Below are 21,527 nucleotides of genomic sequence, written 5' to 3'. Positions count from 1 at the left end.
ATGTAAGATGTACTGGTAAGTATTTTTAAATGGAGAGCTTAAATTTTATTTGTATACCATCTATGGCACCTTACTTTACAAGTAGTGATTTATTTTTAAAAGTAAACAGGAAATCAGGTTTTCATAGTTGAATGAAAGGTTTTCTCATACACTAGGGTTAAATCTATTTACTAGAATTATTCTAAACTACACTATGAATTTTCTAAAGCAAAATTGTGTTATTATTAATAAAACTCACTTCCTCAAATTAAATTAAAATTATTTTAATATTCTAGTGTTATTTAAGGACAAGTAATGTTTAAGTTTTGAGGATTTTGATGCATAGAAAAGCATTCTTAATTCTCTTTATATTTTGCATACTTTTATGGATGAAATTACACTTGAAAGAAGAATATTTTTTTTGCATTTCTTGTAGGTACAACAAGTAGTAGAAGTGGAATAAAGTGGGGAAGAAATGGAGCGAAGTAGAGGTGGCATGAATCAAAAAGAAACCTAGGGGACTGACCCATACCTGAACCAACAGATAGAGAGGCTGGCGCCTAGGCGCCTGAAACTGCCAGAGCAATTTTCAGTGGTTTCTCCTATAAGATTTGAGGAGTTATGCATATGATATAGGGGCTTCTAGGGATATGTTTTGAGAGGAGAACACTTTTGAAGCAATGGAAAAAGTCTATGTGAAGTCTAGGATTAGATTCTAAGTTAGATTTGCTTTTACTTAGAGAGTTTTGTGAGATTATGAGTTGTATTGGAGGGAAGACATTCAACACTGTAGTGAAGATTGGGAGATCCTTCAGGGAGGCTATTACAACATTTTGGAAAAGAGAAAAAACTTAGTATTGTGTACTCATTTGTATTGTTTTTTTTTAAACACACTTCTAGTGGATTTGCTTTGCTTCAAAGATGTGTTGTGGTGTTTTCTTAATGCTTTATGAGTAGTCTTTTTACCATTTCTCTTGTGGTGAAGAAGTAGTTTGCGTAGGAATAGTAGAATGCTTTTAAAATTGGTTTTCAATCTTTAATGTGATGAATATTCTTTAAAGCTTCATTTACTTTTCCTTCTGGCCAAATTATTAGTTAAAATGTGTTGTCATCCATAATGACTCGAGAGAGCTATGGAAGAATGATTAGAGTATTCATGTTGAACTATAGGGTATTAAGCAAAAGTAAATTATAGGGGGATACAAATAGATAGGGAAATAATCTTTGATGGGTTCAAATTAGGATTTAAAGAATTAAAATTAGTTTAACCAAAATTCTTTGTGCACTCAGAAAGGGTAAAGAAGAGAGTTGCTCCGATTTGTCACTAGCCACAATTACAATTTAAAGTATTCATTTTCTACACACCACTTATAACATTACAATGGAGGGTAGCTTTATAACTTGATTATTACTAATTCAAATATATTTTGTAGAATTTTTATAGGAGTAAACCTTCAAGAGTAGTTTGTAATTCAGTAGGACTAGTTAACACAACTTAAAACCAACTTTACTTCCAAGCTAAGACTGATTTTAGTAGGCTAGAACTTATCTTAAGTCTAATTGCCTCACTTCTAGTGGGATCAATATTCTGGACTTAAAATATGATATTATTGATACACAAGTACACTTGTGTGAGACCTCTGCACTTAGAATTATGACATGTTAAGAATTTGGCGCTGCTGCACGGCGTATTAACCATGCTAAGCCTAAAAAGAGCAAGTTGAATATTGGCCAATTTTCTTGTACCTGGCTAAGGTTAAATGCCTGTGCAATTTCTATTTAACCAAAAATAAGGTAAACAACCTCTGAGATTTCTAAGAAAATTTGGATCCATCTAAATTTCTTTTTTTTTGAATACCCCTCTTCCTCTCAGTAGCCTCCAAGCCCAACTCAATCCTCCTAGCTCTCTCCACCAATACAAAACAATTATTGATTTTCAAAGGAAACAATGGCTATCTAATCAAATCTCCGAGCCTAGAAAAAAAATTAGTGACATTTCTCCTCTGCATTATAAATCAACTGAGGTGCATACATTGAGAGCATGGTGAATTCAACTTCATACTACATAATCAAGCGATCACCCCATAGAAACTTGATAAAATTGTCTTGTAGTTGCCTCCTAGCAGACAATCTAATGAACCAGTCTCTTAAGGTGTTCATGTACTCACCAAACTTAATCATGCGACTGGTTCTACCACCAAATCTCTTTCGCTCTTAACCCCACTGTCATCTCTCTGCTTTTCCTTCTAATGCGGATGCAGCTAGTGTAACCATCCTCTCTGGAGGACAAGGCAATCCATTTAGGATCTTCTCCAACCTCAGTAGCTAGTTTTCAACATTCACAAGACCTCTTCCTTGAGAAAAGAGAGATGGTCTCATATCCTTAAATAATTTCAAGTACTTATCCATCTGATTTACTCCACTAGAACTGGCTCGAGTCTGAGAGTTCTTATCCAAATACATTACTGCATTCATCAAGTTAGTAAATGCATTTTCATTCACAGTAACCTATGGAGGTGGATCAACTTCTACTATATCATCTCTAGCTTCTCCCCCTGATTTTTCATATATTTTAAATAATATAAGAAAAAATATAATTAGAGAAAATTTAATCTAACATCCATATCATTTATAAACTCATTTAATCATCTGAATGACTCTTTTAGATCATGATCAAAGCTAATTGCTTTGATACCACTTTTGTCACGACACAACGCAGTGCTTAGAATTAACTATGACAGGTACTGTGATTGGATGATATTAAAATCTAACTAGCTATCCACATTTTAAAGACTTCTAAAAAAATAAAAGAGCCGCTAATAATCAACAGGTAGAATACAAAAATTTAAATCATCCAACAACAATAGAAATTCTGTAAGTAAAATCTTAATCAACACAACCATATAGGTCTATCCAAAAGAAATGGTACAAAAAAAAAAGAAGAAATATCATACTAGTACTTATCACTTGCAATCCTTCTCTTGTAAACTAAGAATATCCTACCAGACAAGTCAACCTAAAACTTTCCTTCTCTTGAAAAAAAAAAAACCATTAATTGCAATCGTAAGTGTGACTTAGTGATTAATTATAATCTAGTATGCATTAAATTATGATGTTTATATAATGCATGAATGACCAAAATAAAGGGCATCTCAATACTTTATAAGAACTTGAACTTCCACATCAATTTTTTCCCTTCATGTTTCACTTTAAGTATTTACCATTTTAATCTCTTAAATAGTCACATAGGATTACCGCCGTCACATACACACACACACACGCACACACGCACACACACACCCACAAATTATATATAACATGATTACTTAATTATTCAGCTTATTCGGCTGTCTGCCCTACCCAAACTCAAGAACGAGGGTTTCTCCCCCTCTTCCTCCTCTCGATCTAGGCCCGACTCAGAGTACCTCGAGTCGTCTTCCCTTCTTCTTCTTGCACGCGAGAACAACAGAAAGTCTGACTAGACTTTCTTTTCTCCTTCAATCACGGCTCAACAAAACTCAACCAAGCAGCACATGCAAGGATCATCCGCTTCAACTTCCACCACACGCGAGCATGACACAAAGCTTACTTCTTTCTCCTTCGACTTTTACCACTTCTTCTTCTTCTTCTTCTTAATCTTCTTCTTTTTTTCTTCCTCTCCTTTGCCTTTGATTTGGGGCTCAACATAGCAACGCAAGAACAAAAGAGATGTCAACTTCGACAAGGCAACCCAAAGCAAGCGGCGACGCTGGCTTCTCTATTTTTCGTCTATGAAAAGACGTTAGCTTACGCATGAATTTAGTGGTTTCTCCTCTCCTTTTCTTCTCTGCACCGAATTTTCTCCCCTTTTCCTTCTACTTCTTCTTCTCTTGCATTCCTTGCCCTCGCTTCACTTCTAAAAATGATCCTCTCGACTCCTAAGCCCATACAGAACGATTGTTAACCCTAATGCCGATTAGATTTATTTATTTATTTACTATAATTATTTTTATTTTATTTTATTTCCAGTTATTACATTAAATACGTAAGAAGTGCCTTAAATGTTACATTTGAGTGAGATCTTCAGATCAAATTTCTGTCATGGAGCTTGAAAATTTCATAACTTCACACAATGCTTATGTATTTACAGATCTTAGACCTTTATGTGCATAACATTTTGGCCTTTTAAATAAAAATTATAGTCACTTTTAAAAATAGAAATTGGTGCCATTTCTTATGTGATATTAAATATTAAGTGCTATGTGTGTAAATATGAAAGTTTAGATATGAGATATGTATTGTATTTGAATGAAACTAAATTATCGATTGTAATGAAAATTATTTGTTAGCATATATTTTGCAGTAGATTTATTAAAAATAATTTTTATTTTTTTAATTTTTTGTTCATTTTGCTTCAATAAAAAAAATGAGAGATTGCAAATAAACATTTTTTTCCTTCAGTAGTCATTGCATTTTAGGACTACTGCCCTTCATCATCAGCAAAGTATTGTTATAATAGGTTCTTATAGCTATCCTGCTCAGCTTCGTGTTCGTTTGGATTTCTCTAAAGCTAGTATGTACGTTTCTAATCACAAAGTGGTAGACCATAATCAGATTAGCATGTAAACAAGCAGAATATAGATGTGGAAGTGAAAGTTTCCATGATTTATTTGAAGAAACAATGACACTACAATGTGATGTCAGTTATTGTATGATTCTCTAAAGGTACATGTAACGAAATTCTCTATGAATGATTGGTGGTAACTCAGAAGATTTTTATATCGAAGGATATTAATGTTGATCACTCTTTTTGGGCTTTTTTTGTAACAAATATAGTCTTAGGCAATGGCTGCATAGATTTTTAACAAGAAGCATAAATGTCTACATAAATGAATTTATGAGGCTTAGTGGCCTTACTATTTTCTTCAAAGTACACATCCTTATCTTGAATGTATGACTTATGAATGTTATTGGCATGATACTTCAGAACCTCATCGTTAAGGTTAAATAAATAATGTAATAATAAAAGCACTAATGTAAGATATAATCAAGTTAACTAATGAAGGAATAAAAAAAAGCTTTGAAAGCTGTGGCATTTTAGGAAATGGTAGATGAAGGAGATCAATGCATAGCATAGAGATTAATGAAACTTTTATCTATTTGAAGGGCCTTCACAACCAACAAACAATGACTAGGAATTATTTATCATATTTAGTCATCATCTAGTTCATATTTTGATGCATATATATATTTATTATCTTTGCTTCACATAGTAAATCCATGAATTGATTTGAAAAATAATTTATAAAATCAAATGAAGAAATTAAAGAAATCACTCTTGATTCTAAAAAAAATTAAATTTAAGCTATAAGAAGCTCGTAAAGATTGTCAATATTGATATCAAAATATTTTTAATGACCTGATAGATAATAATCAAAAACTTTATACTTGAGAGATTGTGCTCTAAATAAGTGAAAAGAGAATAAAAACTATTGCCATTTTTTCTAACAATCACAAGTCTCATGTCCAATTTATAATTAATGTCAAAAGCTCAAACCTTGAGTGGATTAATACTAAAACATTTGCCAGTAATTTTAAATCACATTTTCTTAAAGTAAATGGTACACAACAAAAATTAAACTAACAAGTAAAAAAAAAAATACAAATATAATTGAAAATTTTTAAAAAGACCGTGAATAAACTTTAAGCCATCATCATAACCTTGAACTCATCAAAACTAAGCACACCATCCCCATTTATGTCAAATTTACTAATCACCTCCTCGCAAATTTCCATATTCCTAGAATAGCCTAACCTGCTTAGCATTCTCTTCAGGCTCTTGGCTGTAATGCAATTTTGACTGTCCATCTGATACATCTTAAAGGCTTCTATCATCATTCTGTCATCTTCTTCTTCCCTCTCTATCAACTTAATGAACTCATCTAAACTCAACAGTCCATCTCCATTAGCATCCATTGAATCTATCATGGCCCTCGCTTCGTCTAAGGATAGTTCATGGCCGACGACACTCATACATGACCTAAGCTCAGTTGATGAGATCTTTCCATCACCATTCTCATCGAAGCAGCAAAACACCCGCTCTAGAGATATCTGGTTAAGGCTCTGCATTATTGTAAATATAAAATAGTTTGTGGTTTTATGCTAGATCAGAAGAATTGAAAGAGAAGCGAGAGATGCAGGTTTTTGTTTTGTTGTTTTTGATGCTCTAAAGACAGGATTTTGATGGTAATATGTAGATATATGCATCTATGTTGTATTTAAATGTTGTGTTTTGTCTCTCTTTCTCGGTTAAATTTAGAATATGGACTGTAATATTTGACCGTCCCGTAGTGTGATGTACGTAATGGTGTTTGTGCGTGTTTTCAAAGTTAGGCCTTCAAGCCGGCAAATTTGGCTATGCTAACGTCTTAAGAATATAAAAATCGATTACATTTTGTTCTTAAATCGACTGACCGAAGAGTTATTGGCTAGTGTATACCTTACGAGAGGCTTATATATTTAAAATTATGCTCATAATTCTATACAAAATTGGATTATAAAGAATAGATAATTTCCATTTCACTCAAATACAATTGTTGAATGGTTAATTTTACAGATCTTTCATAATTTTGTTGAGATACGGTTAATATGTACGGAATGAAAATTTAAAATATTGCTAAATATTTAAATTTAACAGCGAACGCGTTCATCAGAACAAATGGTAGCCAATATTTTAATAATTATAACAAAAATACGATTTATAATTTTTTTTTTCTAATACTTTATAAATATTTTTCTAACATTACCGATTACTTATAACTAATTGAAAGTTTTGTCATTCAAAATATTTTAAGAATGAAAGGTTATAAGAATTAGCTTTAGTCTTCTATACCTAATGTTTGTTGGAAGTCTGCGGTGGTATAGTAATGATTAACTTCGTAGTATTGCTGAAAATCTAGCACATACTCAGATAATTAATGAGAAGTAAGCAGGGAGAGACATCTCAACTTTTACAAATAAAACTCTCGAAAGTGAAAAAACCACGAGGTTTATTTTAGTTGAAATAATCCACCATGAATTATGAGTGCGCATGTTCACTTTTCACTTGAATTAGGGAATATGAAGTTACAAAATTAATCATTGTAAATGTACACTAATAGTTTATTGATAATAGCTACAGTCTAGCCATAATGAATGTAGTTCTCGGTGATAGCAGACTGTAAGGGTTGGAGTCCATTCTTACGGAGCCAATATTCTACCAGAAATGTTATAGATGGTTGTAGTGTTAGCTTGACATATATGTCATAGTAGCAGATGGTTGCTTCAAGAACATCGGTTGGCCACAGACGCCATAACAAGAAGTTACAGGAGCTATGAGCCATGTAGGAAGTAAGAGTGAGTTGTGATGATGTCCGAAGGCTACAGGGGCTAGAGTCGAGAGCAGCATGAGCTGTGAGCCGCATAGGTCATATTGGTGAGTTGTGATGACGTTTGTAAGCCGCAAGCGCCGAAATCGGGAGCTGCGTGAGTTATGAGCCACATAGGTCATATGTGGTCATATAGGTCATAATGGTGAGTTGCGATGCTCGTAGGCTGCGGGGGCTGGAGTCGAGAGATGCACGAGTTGTGAGTCATGTAAGTCGATGTTGGTCACATAGGCAATAGTGGCAAGATGTGATGACGTTCACTAGCCACAGAAGCTGGAGTCGAGTGCTGCACGACCTATGAGCCATGTATGTCATAGTTGGTCACATAAGCTATAATGGCGAGATGTGATGTCGTTTGTAGGTCGTAGTGGCTAGAGTCGGGAGTTGCATGAACTGTGAGCCACGTAGTCCATAGTTGGCCATGTAGGCCATAGTGGTGAGCTACAATGACTTCTGTGGGCCAAAAGGACTAGAGTTGGAAACTGCACGAGCTATGAACCATGTAGGTCGTAACTAGTCATGTAGACCGCAGTGGTAAGCAACGATGACAAACATAGGTCATAAAAGATAGAGCTGGAAGCTACACGACTTGTGAACTAGGTAGGTTGTAGCTAGTCGGGTAGGCCGTAGAGATAAGTTATGATGATTTCCATAGGTCGTAGGGTTGGTGTCGGAAGCTGCACAAGCTGTGAATCACGTTGATCATAGTGCTGAGCTGTGATGATTTTATAGGTCATATGGGCCGAAGTCGGGAACTTCGTGACCTATTAACCACTTAGAACATTTTGGCGTTTTAAATAAACGTTGTTTTTCACTTCACTAAAAAGGTAAATTGGTGTTATGTTTTTGTGATATTAAAGATTTATGTTCTATGTGCGTAAATTTGAAAGATTAGATATGAGATGTGCATTGTATTTGTATGAAACTAAATTATCGAAGAGGATAAGAATTATTTGTTAGCATCTATTTTGCAGTAAATTTATAAAAATGAAATGAAGGTCTTTGTTTTTATTTTTTTTGTTCATTTCTGTTTAATAAAAAGTTAAGTGATTGCTTATAACCATATTTTCTTCAGTGGCCATTGTGTTTTGGGCTTACTGCACTTCATTATCAGTTAAGTATCGCAACAATAGTTCCTTGTAGCTATCCTACTCAACTTGGTGTCTGCTTGGATTTCTCTGACGCTAATATGTACGTATCTTATCATAAAATTGTGTGACATAATCAGATTAGCGTGTAAACAAGTAGAATATAAATTTGGAAGTGAAAGTTTCCTTGATCGATATGAATAAACAATGACACTATAATGTAATGTCAGTTGGAGTTTTTTTGTCAAATGATCCTCTAAGGATACATGTAAAGAAAATCTCTATGAATAATTGGTGATAACTCTGAAGATTTTTATATCAAAGGGTATCAATGTTGAGCTTTGAATTATCCTTTTGGATACTTTTAACAAATATTGTCTTAGGTAATGGCTACATAGATTATTAACAAGTTGCATAAACTTCTACAATGACTTCTGTTTGTTTTAGAGCCCCATCGGTAGAGATTAATAGAACTTTTATCTTTTTGAGGGACCTTCACAACCAACAAACAATCACTAGGAGTTTTTTATTATGTTTAATCATCATCTTGTTCACAGTTTGATAGATATCTATTTATTGTCTCTGTTTCACATAGTTAATTCTAGAACTCATTAGAAAAACAATCTAGAAAATGAAAGGAAAACATTAAAGAGATTACTCTTGTTTCTAAAAATATATTATTTTTAAGCTATAAGTGACTCGTAAAGATGATCAATGTTGATATCAAAATCTTTTTTATGACGTGATAAATAATAATTAAAGACACTAAATATGTTTCATTAAGTGAAAAGAGAATAAATACAATTGTCATTCCTTTTACATATCCAATCGATAAATAATCTCACAAGCACAAACCTTGTGTGAACTAATACAATAACATTTAGCGGTAATTTTAAATCACATTTTCTTAAAGTAAATGGTACACAACAAAAATTAAACTAACAAGTAAAAAAAAAATACAAATATAATTGAAAATTTTTAAAAAGACTGTGAATAAACTCTAAGCCATCATCATAACCTTGAACTCATCAAAACTAAGCACACCATCCCCATTTATGTCAAATTTACTAATCACCTCCTCGCAAATTTCCATATTCCTAGAATAGCCTAACCTGCTTAGCATTCTCTTCAGGCTCTTGGCTGTAATGCAATCTTGACTGTCCATCTGATACATCTTAAAGGCTTCTATCATCATTCTGTCATCTTCTTCTTCCCTCTCTATCAACTTAATGAACTCATCTAAACTCAACTGTCCATCTCCATTAGCATCCATTGAATCTATCATTGCCCTCGCCTCGTCTAAGGATAGTTCATAGCCGACGACGCTCATACATGACCTAAGCTCAGTTGATGATATCCTTCCATCGCCATTCTCATCGAAGCAACAAAACACCCGTTCTAGAGATATCTGGTTAAGGCTCTGCATCAATGTAAATAGAAAATAATTTGTTGTTTTCTGCTAGATCAGAAGAATTGAAAGAGAAGCGAGAGATGCAGGCTTTTGCTTTGTTGTTTCTGATGCTCTAATGATAGAATTTTGATGGTAATATATAGATATATGCGTCTATGTTGTCTTTAAATGTTGAGTTTTGTCTCTCTTTTGTCGGTTAAATTTAGAATATAGACTGTAATATTTGACCGTACGTTAAAGTGAAGTATGTTATGGTGCTTGTGCGTGTTTTCAAGGTCAGGCCTTCAAGCCGGCAGATTTGGCTATGCAATCGTCTTAATAATATAAAAATCGGTCACAATTTACTCTTAAATTGGCTGACCGTATGGTTATTGGCTGCCGTATCTCTTACTAGAGGTTTATATATTTAAATATCATGCTCATATTTGTTTATAATATTGGATTATAAACAATAGATAATTTTCATTTAACTCAAATACATTTGTTGAATGGTTAATTTTACATAACATTCATAATTTTGTTGAGAAATGATTAATATGTACGGAATGAAATTTTAAAATATTGCTAAATATATTTAAATTTAACAGTGAACGCGTTCATCAGAACAAATGTTAGCCAATATTTTAATAATTATAACTAAAATACGATTAATAAAAATTTTATCTAATAATTTTATAAATATTTTTTCACATTACCGATTACTCTTAACTAATTTAAAGTTTAGTCATTCAAAATAATTTAAGAATGAAATGTTATTGGTATTAGATTTATTCTTCTACAACTGATGAGTGTTAAGGTCTGTTTATGTTTGTGCAGCTGCAACTTATTCAGATTATGCTGATAAGCAGCGTATCCTAATAAACTGTTGATGAGCAGCTGATTCGGATAAGCTGGTTGGTTGTTTGTGTGTTTTATAAACAGCTTATTTACAGATTTTTTTAGTTTAATGAATAATCTGTGATGCAGAATTTGTCGTTTTCTCAACAAAATGACAATGTTTTAGAACCATATAACCCTCTTCAGACGCATTCGATACATACAGACCACCAAAAAATTTTTATATGGAATGTGACAAGTTTGTAAAATTAAAGTTCAAATGTTAATACATGAAAATACAAAAGAGTTGAGTTACTCAAATATTTCCGATGACATAAAAAAACATAGTTACATATATAAATGTAAAATACACTTTCAGATACTGATATGAATTATAATGAAACAAAAAAAAGAGAAAAAATAACATGTTAAAATTACAAAGAAAAAAATTAACAATATTGACTTTAAAATGTAAAAACATATCACGACGGATATTGCCCGGTTCTGACACCCCAGAATCTCGAGCAAACCTATCTGACTGGAATATCATAGAAACGGAAGCAATTACGTTCATACCAACCAATTCCTATGTATTATATTAACACATCAATACAAATTTTAATTTTTACATTTATTCCAGACAAGCCTTTCATATGTATTGGTAAGGCGGCAAATATGTAAAAATTGAAGTTTGATATAAACATATATTTATAAATAAAAAAAAAATTAATGCTATTAGCTTTAGATAGATTTATATGCATGCTGCACAATTCTGATGTAATTGCATATCTAATATTCAAACTTTGATTTGTACACTTATAACACATTATCTGTGCATTAGAAAGAGTGATATTTTTTATGTTGTATGAAAGATTTGAGTGTTATAAATATAAAATATAAAATTTATCTAGTATAAATGTAAATACATTACGAATTAAAAATGTACACTTCTTCTCTTCCCATTCAACATTCAAGGTGAGAAAATTGCATCCATGAGCTGCAACTTCTCCTTCCAATTAAAAAAATATGATTCTCGGAGCTCAATATTAATCCAAACTAATCTCATTCCCGGTTCATCAAAATCTCAACTTGAATCAAAATCTGCACCAACTCCTACGACCATCTTCCACCATGCTCTGATCTTCTTCGAAACTTCTACGTGGATCGAAGCTCGCTCGTGCTCCCTGATTGCGATATTCCTCTCTTCGCTCCTTCACACAAACCTATTTTCTCTGTGTCCTTCGCCGATGAAGAGAGAGAGGGAGAGGCTAGGGCATAGCTTTCGACCGCGAAGTGAAGGAATGACGAAAAAGGGGGAGCGGCTAGGGCAGAGCTTTCGAATTGCGATGAGGGAGCGACTTCTTCCGCGAGGGCAGCAAAGCGAATCGCGATGAGGGAGCAGCGGAGCGAATCGCGATGAGGGAGCAGCGGAGCGAATCGAGATGAGGGCGCGGCTTCTTCCGTGAGGGGCATCTTCCTCGAGGGCAGCGAGGAGCGGCTTCTTCCGCGAGGGCAGTAGAGTAATACACAGCCTTCATACGCGACCAAAACGCCGACCGCAGGCATGAGGCCACGGCTCGCGTCCTTCGTAAAATGAAAACCCTGTTTTTAAATACACAGTTGGTACGTGCGATCCAAACGGCAAGGCGGCGTTTTGAAAATACTGCCAGCACTTTTAAGCTGCCCCAAACTGGCCCTTAGAAGGATGGCGGTTGTAGGGTAATGAATTATCTTAGTGTTGCTGAAAACCTAGTACACGCTCAGATAATTAAAGAGAAGTAACCAGGAAGAGACATCTCAATTTTTATGTGAAAAATTCTGGAAAGTGGAAAAACCACGAGTTTATCTCAGTTAAAATAATCCACCATTAATTATGAGCATATATGTTCACTCTTAATTTGAAATAGAGAATATTGAGTTACAAAGTTGATCTTTGTAAATGTATAGTAATAATTTATTGAAAATTACTAGGGCATAATGAATGCAGTTTTTGGTGATAGCGGGATGTAATGGTTGAAGTCGATTCTTAGTGAGGAAATAGCTACCAGAAATTTCGTAAATGAGTGTAGTGTTAGCTTGGCGTATATGTCATAGTTGAAAGCCATAGTAATAGATTGTTGTTTCAGAAATGTCGGTTGACCACAAACTCTTTAGTAGGAATAAACAATGACACTATGATGTAATGTTAGTTGTAGCTTTTTTATCAAATGATTCTCTAAAGGTACATGTAACGAAATTCTCTATGAATGATTGGTGGTAACTTAGAAGATTTTTATATCAAATGATATCAATGTTGATCACTGAGATTATCTTTTGGGACTTTCTTGACAAATATATTCTTAGGTAATGGCTACCTAGATTTTTAACAAGTAGCATAAATGTCAACATAAATGAATTTACGAGGTTTAGTCGCTTTACTATTTTCTTCATAGTAGACATCCTTATCTAGAATGTATGTCATATGATTGTTAATGGTGTGCTACTTTAGAGCCTCGTCGTTAAAGGTTATATAAATAGCATAATAATAAAAGCGCTATGTAAGATATAATCAAGTTACAAATGAAGGAATAATACGGAGCTTTGAAAGCTATGATATTTTAGGAAATTGTAGATGAAGGAGATCATTGAATAGCATACATATTAGTAAAACTTTTATCTTCTTGAGGGGCCTTCACAACCAACAAATAATCACTAGGAGTTGTTTATTATGTTTAATCAACATCTTGTTCATATTTTGATGCATACATATTTATTATCTCTATTTCACATAGTGAATCTATGAATTGATTAGAAAAATAATTTAGTAAATCAAAGGAAGACATTAAAGAGATTACACTTGATTCTAAAAATATTTTATTTTTAAGCTGTAAGTGACTCATAAAGATTGCCAATATTGATATCGAAATCTTTGTTATGACCTAATATGTAAGACTTCATATGTAAGAGATTGAGCACTAGATAAGCTTCCTTAAGTGAAACGAGAATAAAAATTGTAGGCATTCTTATAACAATTTTAATATTCATATCCAATCTATAAATAATCTCACAAGTACAAATCTTGAGTGGATTAATAATATAACCATTACCAGTAAATTTAAATAATATTTTTTTAAAGTAAATGGTACACAACAAAAATTAAACTAACAAGTAAAATAAAAAAAATAATTCATATATAATTGAATTTTTTTAAAAACAATGCAAATAAACTCTAAGCCATCATCATAACATTGAACTCATCAAAACTAAGCACACCATCTCCATTAATGTCAAATTTACTAATCACCTCCTAGAAAATCTCCATATTCCTAGAATAGCCTAATCTACTTAGCATTCTCTTCAGGCTCTTGGCAGTAATGCAGCTTTGACTGTCCATCTGATACATCTTAAAGGCTTCTATCATCATTCGGACATCTTCTTCTTCCCTCTCTATCAACTTCATGAACTCCTCTAAACTCAACAACCCATCTCCATTAGCATCCATTGAATCTATCATGACCCTCGCTTCATCTAAGGATAGTTCATAGCCGACGACACTCATACATGGCCTAAGCTCAGGTGAAGAGATCCTTCCATCACCATTCTCATCGAAGCAACAAAATACCCGCTCTAGAGATATCTGTTCAAGGCCCTGCATCGTAATTAGAAATATTGAGAGAAGCGAGAGGTGCATATATTTGTTTTGTTTTGTTTGCTAAAGATTGAATTTTGATGAGAATATATAGATATACGCATGTATGTAATATTTGAATGTTGTGTTCTCTCTCTTTCTCTCTCTCGGTTAAGTTTAGAATATGAACCATAATATTTGATCGTTTGTTAGTGTGACGTTAGGGTGCTTGTGCGTGTTTTCAAAGTTATGGCTTTAAGCCGCCACCCAGATAGTTTCTTCTATTTTGATTTTTAAGTTATCAATTCAAAGTAGCCTTTCTCGATACCTACACACAATGAATTCTCAAAGGCTTTGGTGTGAAGTGAGTGGTGAAATTCATGAGGTGGATTTCAGAACATGCAATTTCTCATGTGAGAATAAGAGAGAATTTGGAGCAGTATTTTATAAGTTCCAATGCGGTAGAGAGAAAAAATTGAGTGGTGTAATATGTACTTTTTTAAAAAAAAGTGAATTCTTTGGTGTGGTGTGACTCCATATTTTTTCCCCATTCTCATGTTTTTTCATGTTAAATCTTTGTGCGCTATTTTTTAGAATTTCTTGGTAGTGCATTTTTTGTTAATTATCTTTTCAGATCTCTAAAATCAATGGATCAAACTTTAAGTTCTGGAAAATGCAAGTAGAAGATTTGCTTGATAAAAAATATATATATATTTGTCACTATAAGGAATCACCAAGAAGCTTGAGACAATGACTTGAAGAATGGAAAGTGCTAAATTGAACGAACCTAGGTTTGATCTATCTTTTACTTTTTTCATTTCCTGTGTTCAATTTAGGAAATGAAAAAGCCACAAAGATTCTCATGCCGACACTGATAATGTATCATAAACCTTCCACTTCAAATAATATTTTTTTGATGAAGAGATTATTCAATATGAAGATGGTGGAGGCAGTTCGGTGGCTGAACACCTGAATAACTTCAATAATATGACTAGCCAATTATGCTACGTGGATATCAAATTTGATGATGAGATCACTGAATTATTAATTTCGTCATCATTACCAGACAAGTGAGATGGATTTGTTATGACAATGATAAGACTTCTAGTAATTTGAAGTTAAACTTCAATAATATCATGAGTTTAGGGTTAAATGAAGAATTTTACAAAAAAAATGTCTCTTATATTTCTCGATACGTTGCAGGGAGTGCCTTTATAGAATAATACAAATTTGAAGATTTTATTATTTAAATAATCAAACTCGATATCAAAAGTAATATTCTATCTCAAGATAGAGATATACCACTTTATGATGGGTTTAATTATTTAAATTAAGAAATATTGAATATTTGCATTAGTCAACGGTAAAAGCCTACAAATCTTCTCCTATCTAATCCAAAGACTAGATATGTTTTAGATTAAAGCTGCGATCCAAACTTCTTATAAAGGTAAGCCTACAAAATTTACATCTCAAGAAACTAAAAAAACTTAAGGAAACTCTTGATTAAGGATGTGGTTTTGTCCTAAACAAAATTTGAAGTTTAAATTTCAACAATCAATTATTATGTCCAAATGGGAAAAGGTCAAAAGTTAAAAAATTATTAGAGGAAAAGTTAAACAATTATTAGAGGAACCCAAAGAGGAAAGAGTAGGAGATGTTGAAGATACTGAGAAACTCAGCGACAAATCAACTATCCTATTGTTTGGTTTTAATGATTTTAACAGAAATTTATTTGATGTTTCATGCTGATATTTTATTAGAAAGTTATGATGTAAATCACATGATATATGATCGTGAGAAAGCCTAGGAGGGTGAGGACTTACATCTTAACTAGAAGATCAACTTCAAAATCCTAAAGTTAAGGCAAAGTTAACTAAAAGGAGTGAAACTTCAAAACCTTAATCTTAGTGAAAGAAAAATCACAAACAAAAAAATGCAATGGACTTATAACCCTACTTGGAAGGGATTGGCATATAAACCACCAAATCACAATGAAAATCATTTAAGCCGGTCTCAATGAATGCAAGATAGGGTAGGTTGTTAATTGTTAGGAATAATAAGTCGTACAACTTGATCAAAAATCAAGCTACCTAAGTATGTCTGGTATGTATAATGTCAAAAGAAAAATGTAAATATGTTTTTATAATTTAAAACTTAAATATTTTATAGCTCACCACATTAAAAACTTTTATTATTTTTTTGTTGACTCTTAGTGTCGAGTGATCAGAGTAGGTTGTGTAATAGGTTGTGAGGTCCTTAATGATGAAAACTTAGTGGATCCGTTCATAGGCTAATTGAAGTATAAATGCAGAACTCATTTCCATATGATGATGATTATGACAGGGTAAACCATTTCTTTTATGTAATGTATGAGTGTCTGAAAGACAAGAAATATAAGTAATATGGTTATACATATGCCTATGGTGATATTTTTGGGCTATTCCTGAATCACAAAATAATTACTATTCAATTTTTTATTTAATGTCAAATTCATTATTTTTTTATGCATAATGTTTATAAGGTTGAGAGTGCAACATTGTTTGTGCAAATTTTAGCTCTATTTACAAGTTTTTATTTAGTTTTTGAATATTTAAGTTGAAGTTGTTAGGTTTAATTATAAAATTAGTCCTTAGATGAGCTTACCCATAATTCAGGCAAAAGTTACATTCAAAAGCCTCAACCTAGAATGTGGGTAAACCTAATGAGCAAACATATGGACAAGACAACCAATATGTGCCAATCCTAGTCCTAAAGAGCAAACATAAGGATCAGTCCGAGACAAGAAATTGACCCCGACTAAACAACAAGTGTTTCATATTCATTGCACTACACAAATGGTGCATCAATAATGTGACACACAAAGAAAGGATGATGTAAAACTCAATTTAATCCAAGCATTGTAATGTTGAAAGGTCAATTTTACAACAAATGGAGAAGGTTGTGATGTAGTATTTTCATCAACGGGAAAGACAATAGTGGACAACAGAAAGAGGAATAACATCTCATCATCTGAACTTGTGTCATGGCTCTAACACGAGTGGAAGCAAAGTTCACTTGGGCTGTGACACTGAGAATAACACTGCGATCAGGTCTTATAGACCTGGCATTATTATGATGAAATGTCCTTAAGGTCCAAGTTTTGGTCAAAACTAGGTTAGATGACCTCATGCCATTGTAGAAAATATGATCCAAAGCTATCTGTAAGGTAAAATGATGGCTAAATGCTGATAGACAATATTGAAACCTCATTTTACACCAAAAAATGGGATAATGTCGTGACACACAAATGATGATTCCACGAACTGGGGCAAACTATGGCCCTATTCTCAAAGGAGCAATAAAAAAATGTGGCTATGGCATTGGAAACATAGGGATCTAACTTAGATTCTGCCTAACAACAACCCAATGTAGTTCCTTTAACATAAAATCTAGGGCTTCTTCTAGAAAGATAATCACAAGGAAAGATAATCTCCCGTACGCAATTGTTAGAAGACGTCTGGATTTTTAAACTATGATGATTGCTTCATCAGTTTCTATGGCCACAACAAATAACAACATTAGCATATGGATAATTTGCCAAGGAGGGAAGCAAAAAGCTTCACGATCAGAAGAATGAAAAAGCCAAGCCAAAAACTCCAAAAAATAATGCCCAACTTCAACCCTCAAACGTCTAGCTCTCAAAAATCCTACCCTTGGGATAGCCCAAGGGTGCTCCTTTTATACGAAAAGAAGTGTTTTAGAGTTGTTGTGTAGAATAAGGAGTTGTGACATTGACAATGTGATAGATGTCATGTTAGTCAATATGGCATGATGCACGACACAAAACACTCTAGGTCAACTTTAGAAATACAACCTAACATGAGGCGTCAAGAAACTGCTGATAAGGCATATATCATGTCAACCAAGATGGCAGAGTGTGCGACTGAAAGCGCTCAACTTAGACTCTGTGACAAGGAATGAGGTAACACCACACTGTTGATGTTGTGGATATCAAGTCAGCATGGCCATCATGAGCTACCATCATGTCCCGGGAAAGCTGTGACATCAGACACACAACCACGGTGCTAATGACATGTCCAAAGCCAAATCAGTTCTCGCAATGATATCTACGTGATTGAAACTAGTGGGGGCCTAAAAAAATCAGGGTACCATGTCAGGCGTTGTAACCTTGATATGGAAAAAACGTTGTCAGGCTTTGTTTCAAGTCAGTGTGAGCCACAAAAGTGGATACCAAGTCAACAGGGCACTGTACACGACACTTAGACACACAACCACTGTACATAGTTTTAATTCATAGGTTGCCTGAAAAATGCTAAAAGGAGTGAAAAGGATCAAATTTGGAGAAAAAATGTAAAAATGGTGCAAAAGAGTTTTGCGCCTAAGTGCCAGATCCGACACGTAAGTGTTGGTGAAATAAAAAAGGCCGTGCCTAAGCGCCAGAGGCCCCGCGCTTAAGCACCAGAGGCTTAAATAGGATATCCAACAGAGTGCTAAAATTTAACAAGACTGTCAACAGTCATAAAATTTTACCCTCATATTGGCTAAAGAGGGTGGTTATGACCACTATAAACAAAAATATGATTAGAAGACTTATGAATGAAAGCATCCTTTAGAGAATAAATTGAGAATACATCAAATTTGGATACATCAAATTTGGACACATTTGAAGAGTTACCAAGGCACCTCTTAGAAATTTATAAAATAAGGAAGTTGAAACTCTAGAAGTGTGCTTGAAAAGAGGGAGTTTTGAGAAGTTCTTTTGGAGAGATTTTCAGGCACCACAAATTTACTTTATCCTTTTTGTTTTTAGTTTTATTGTGAGAGTTAAGAGTGTTGTAAAAGAGAAGAGACTCAAAGAAACTTTAAGAATTTGGTGGAGGATTTGAGATAAGTTTTTTATCTTTATTTTTAAACTAATTCTAGTTTTAATCGAGATTTCTTGTTGGTTTGACAATGATTTCTACTTTTAAACTAAAGTGTTAACTAAAGTGTTGTTTTTTTTCTCCATGGATTCTTAGTAGTTTTCTTTATCTTTCTCCTTAAAATGATAAGTAATTAAAATATTCAATGGATGCTGTGGAGAGTATTAATCTTTAATGTTGGAAGAAGATGTGATGATTTTGTTCTATGTACTTCATTTACTTCTTGACCTAACCTATCCATGTGTTAAAATTTGTTGTGAGAACATGTAAGAACCAGGTTGGTATTGTCCCAGCCAACAATTGCAAAGAATCACATAAGGTTAAATGAATGAGAATGTAGTTCATATGATTGAGTGCAAATAAATAGGGAAATAATCTTTGAAGGGTATAGAGTTAGATGACTTTAGAGTGACAGACTAAAGCCCCAAACTTGGTTTATTGATTTAGGTTCTAATACGAGATGTTATCCCTTAGGTGGAGGGAATCGAGGGAACTCTAGAATGAGAGCTGGTATCTTCCCTGCATAGTTGGTCTTCAGAACTATTCAAACTTTAAATTAGTCAATGTTCTTTATAGCATCTCTAGTAAGGGTAAAGAATAATATTGCTCCTATTTGGCACAACACAATTTGAATACTTCCACAACAGAATTCCTATACTTATTACTGATTCATGATAAGGAGAAAAATATTTCATATTCAGTGCTTTCTTTTACATAAATGACAGCGACTTTATATATACTTAAAAATACAATTATTTAATACTGCTGCTAGAAGATTTAATTCCTCATATTTAATTCCTCAGCAACGACACCAAAAACTTGACAACGGTTATAGATTCAATAAAGATGTATTTATAAAATATTCAATGATGGTAAAGTCACAATTATCAACACAAGTATACGTATCGCTCATGTAATACATGGCTCTAATGGAGTCTTAGATATCGATCGCACAGGGAGTAATATTAGAGGCTATGAACTAAGATTTTAGAAAATGAATACCTAATCACAATAATATAATTCAAATTGCTTATCTGTGACTAATAATACAAGCAATTTAGGAAGGAATTAAGGCTTCAACTCCAAATATGGATTAGTGAAACCAACTTTTGATAAGACTTCTCCTCAAGCTTCTTCTTCTTTATAAGAAAACATCCTTCTCCTTATTAAGAAATTAAAGTGAATCAGTTCAAATTGGATTGTGTCAAATAGGAGCATATCTATTCTTTACCCTTTGGTCCAGGCATAAAGAACATTGACTAATCCTATGCTTGGTTATTGAATCTGCGGCTAGGTTGGGAGGATACCGGCTCTCACTTTGAAGCTCCCACGTTCCCCTCACCTGAGGGCTAACATTTACACTTCAGCACCCAAACGATAGGACTGAATTGGGGATTTTATTCTATCACTCAATAATCTCCAATTATACGTCCGATAATTTTATTTTCCTATTTATTTGCAGCCAACTTCCGATGGCTTTGACCCCCCTGAATCATGGATGTAATCTTCACTTTAGTTGTAAAACTCAACATATTTTAACAAATCAATTGACCAGATTGAAAGTAAATTAAGATCGAAGTGAAAAGATCATCACAACTTCTTTAACATCGTCATGGCTCAACCAATTCAAATCACCATTTCACAAAATCTTAAGACAAGGAGAAAGATAGAGAAAACTACTCAGAACTCATGGGGAAGATACGATAGAACTCAAAATTTATATATAAAAGCAAAGTCATACAAAATACAACAAGTAAATAACACTCATTTATAATTCCTCCTCAAGCAAACTTCTCAAAATTCCTCTGAATCTCTTCCTTTCTTTACAGCACACAGAATTCTTCTTTGAAGCGGCAAGGAGGAAGAAATCTCTCACTTTCCCTCCACTCTTACAATCTCTCAAAGAATTCCTCACAATCTAACCTTAAATTAAACTCTCTACACATTACTGGGGCTCTTGGATGTTGTTTGAACCTTCCAGCTCCTCGAACTCCTTGAACTCCCCTCAATTTTTGGCCAAAAATCTTCTTTTAAGGTTTTAGAAGAGTTTCTCCAAGAGTTTCCTAAGCATCCCTCCAAAAATTGTCCACATTCAATGCACCTGTTGGGATAACCTCCAATCTCACCGTCGGCGGCCTCGAGGGCACTGTCAGCTGGCCTTCTAAAATTTTTGGCTGGAGTCTCGAGAAAATCTCTCCGTCGACGCCCTAGTTCAAATCTTCATATTTTGGTCTTTTTCGCTCCAAATTCGTTCCTTTTTGCATCTTTTTGCTCCAATGACCATAATTCAACATACCT

The 21,527-nt window shown here is 33.6% G+C and overlaps 3 protein-coding genes across 3 annotated transcripts in view; all 3 read right to left on the bottom strand.

Moving 5' to 3' along the window:
* Positions 1 to 5,661: 5,661 nt before the first annotated feature.
* Positions 5,662 to 6,087, bottom strand: LOC110039177 (probable calcium-binding protein CML31). The gene has a single exon (XM_020744155.1). It carries the CDS (start codon positions 6,085 to 6,087, stop codon positions 5,662 to 5,664), a length of 426 nt encoding a protein of 141 aa, XP_020599814.1.
* Positions 6,088 to 9,473: 3,386 nt separating this feature from the next.
* LOC110039176 (probable calcium-binding protein CML31) lies at positions 9,474 to 9,899 on the bottom strand. Its single transcript, XM_020744154.1, has one exon. It carries the CDS (start codon positions 9,897 to 9,899, stop codon positions 9,474 to 9,476), a length of 426 nt encoding a protein of 141 aa, XP_020599813.1.
* Positions 9,900 to 13,986: 4,087 nt separating this feature from the next.
* LOC110039174 (putative calcium-binding protein CML19) overlaps positions 13,987 to 21,527 on the bottom strand; it is a 33,351-nt gene continuing 25,810 nt past the window's right edge. The window contains exon 2 of the mRNA XM_020744150.1: positions 13,987 to 14,328. Within this exon, the coding sequence (XP_020599809.1) occupies positions 13,987 to 14,328 (342 nt within the window). The remainder of the gene's footprint in view (positions 14,329 to 21,527) is intronic.

Source organism: Phalaenopsis equestris, unplaced genomic scaffold (assembly GCF_001263595.1).
Source record: "Phalaenopsis equestris unplaced genomic scaffold, ASM126359v1 Scaffold235610, whole genome shotgun sequence".
Taxonomy (NCBI): domain Eukaryota; kingdom Viridiplantae; phylum Streptophyta; class Magnoliopsida; order Asparagales; family Orchidaceae; genus Phalaenopsis; species Phalaenopsis equestris.
This window is presented reverse-complemented; position numbering and strand designations above follow the sequence as displayed.